Source organism: Petromyzon marinus, unplaced genomic scaffold (assembly GCF_048934315.1).
Source record: "Petromyzon marinus isolate PM22_M1 ecotype Great Lakes invasive population unplaced genomic scaffold, UKy_Petmar_22M1.pri1.0 PM_Scaffold_382, whole genome shotgun sequence".
NCBI lineage: Eukaryota > Metazoa > Chordata > Hyperoartia > Petromyzontiformes > Petromyzontidae > Petromyzon > Petromyzon marinus.
The window spans coordinates 50,001-52,500 of NW_027423371.1; the positions used below are offsets into that span (position 1 = coordinate 50,001).

At 52.7% G+C, this 2,500-nt stretch overlaps 1 protein-coding gene across 7 annotated transcripts in view; it reads right to left on the reverse strand.

Moving 5' to 3' along the window:
* The window catches only part of LOC116937393 (vacuolar protein sorting-associated protein 16 homolog), a 92,308-nt gene that overhangs the window by 47,040 nt on the left and 42,768 nt on the right, over positions 1–2,500 (reverse strand). For all 7 annotated transcript variants that reach the window (XM_076064329.1, XM_076064330.1, XM_076064331.1 and 4 more), the window contains one exon: positions 1,305–1,413. In XM_076064329.1, coding sequence (XP_075920444.1) covers positions 1,305–1,413 — 109 coding nt within the window. The remainder of the gene's footprint in view (positions 1–1,304; positions 1,414–2,500) is intronic.

Below are 2,500 nucleotides of genomic sequence, written 5' to 3' on the forward strand. Positions count from 1 at the left end.
TACAACAACAACCACAACAACAACAACCACAACAACAACAACCACAACAACAACTACAACAACAACCACAACAACAACAACCACAACAACAACAACAACCACAACAACAACAACAACAAGAGTCACAGACTCCTTGAGATGTGAGATCACCATGTAGACTACAACATCAACCATCAACAACATCAACAACAACCACAACAACCACAACAACAACAACCACAACAACAACAAGAGTCACAGTCTCCTTGATATGTGAGATCACCATGTAGACTACAACAACAACAACAACAACCACAACAACAACCACAACAACAAGAGTCACAGTCTCCTTGAGATGTGAGATCACCATGTAGACTACAACAACAACAACATCAACAACCACAACAACAACAACAACCACAACAACAACCACAACAACAACAACCACAACAACAACAAGAGTCACAGACTCCTTGAGATGTGAGATCACCATGTAGACTACAACAACAACCACAACAACAACCACAACAATCACAACAACCACAACAACAACAACATCAACAACAACAACCACAACAACAACAACAACAAGAGTCACAGACTCCTTGAGATGCGAGATCACCATGTAGACTACAACATCAACCATCAACAACAACATCAACAACAACATCAACAACCACAACAACAACCACAACAACAACCACAACAACAACCAAAACAACAACCACAACAAGAGTCACAGACTCCGTGAAGTGTGAGTGAATGGGTGGGTGAGTGAGTAAGTGGGTGGGTGAGTGAGTGAGTGGGTGAGTGGGTGGGTGAGTGGGTGGGTGGGTGAGTGGGTGAGTGAGTGGGTGAGTGAGTGGGTGAGTGGGTGAGTGAGTGGGTGAGTGAGTGGGTGAGTGGGTGAGTGGGTGGGTGGGTGAGTGGGTGAGTGGGTGAGTGAGTGGGTGGGTGGGTGAGTGAGTGGGTGAGTGAGTGGGTGAGTGAGTGAGCGGGTGGGTGGGTGGGTGAGTGAGTGGGTGAGTGAGTGGGTGGGTGGGTGAGTGGGTGAGTGGGTGAGTGGGTGGGTGAGTGAGTGGGTGGGTGAGTGAGTGGGTGAGTGAGTGGGTGGGTGAGTGAGTGGGTGAGTGAGTGGGTGAGTGAGTGGGTGAGTGAGTGGGTGGGTGAGTGAGTGGGTGAGTGAGTGGGTGAGTGAGTGAGCGGGTGGGTGGGTGGGTGAGTGAGTGGGTGGGTGAGTGGGTGAGTGGCTGAGTGAGTGACTGAGTGAGTGAGTGAGTGACTGAGTGAGCGACTGAGTGAGTGACTGAGTGAGTGACGCTCACCCAGATCCGAGTCTCCGCTCTGTATGGCTCTCATCATGGCCAGGTCCACCCTGTTCAGCTTCATCAGCAGTGGTACCTGCTCAGCTGCCCGTGGTTCAAAATCCAGCAGCTACACACACGCACACAGACAAAGGTCCCCCAGGTAGCCTCTAACAGGCTGCAGGGGCAAGTGCTGTAACACACACAGACAAAGCTACCCCCAGGTAGCTTCTAGCAGGCTGTACGGGCAAGTGCTGTTACACACACAGACAAAGCTGCCCCAGGTAGCCTCTAGCAGGCTGTAGGGGCAAGTGCTGTGACACACAGACAAAGCTCCCCCAGGTAGCCTCTAGCTGGCTGTAGGGGCAAGTGCTGTTACACACACACAGACAAAGATCCCCCAGGTAGCCTCCAGCAGGGCTGTAGGGGCAAGTGCTGTTACACACACACAGACAAAGATCCCCCAGGTAGCCTCCAGCAGGGCTGTAGGGGCAAGTGCTGTTACACACACAGACAAAGCTACCCCCAGGTAGCCTTCAGCAGGGCTGTAGGGGCAAGTGCTGTGACACACAGACAAAGCTCCCCCAGGTAGCCTCTAGCAGGGCTGTAGGGGCAAGTGCTGTTACACACACAGACAAAGCTACCCCCAGGTAGCCTCTAGCAGGCTGTAGGGGCAAGTGCTGTTACACACACAGACAAATCTCCCCCAGGTAGCCTCTAGCTGGCTGTAGGGGCAAGTGCTGTTACACACACAGACAAAGCTCCCCCAGGTAGCCTCTAGCTGGCTGTATGGGCAAGTGCTGTGACAGAGACACACAGACAAAGCTCCCCTATATAGCCTGTAACAGACTGTAGGGGCAAGTGCTGTAACACACACACAGACAAAGCTCCCCCAGGTAGCCTCTAGCAGGGCTGTAGGGGCAAGTGCTGTGACACAGACAGACAGACAAAGCTCCCCCAGGTAGCCTCTAGCAGGCTGTAGGGGCAAGTGTTGTTACACACACAGACAAAGCTCCCCCAGGTAGCTTCTAGCAGGCTGTAGGGGCAAGTGCTGTTAGCGAGCACCTATGAAGGCCGGTAACGGTACACGAGGGGGTGGGTGGCCAGCACCACGCCCGACCGCCTTTGTCTTCCTTAGTGGTAATGTTTACACACCGCACCAGGTACTCATTTGAGGCTGAGTCGACCTAGGGGAGGCCCAGGATCGGTTCAGATAA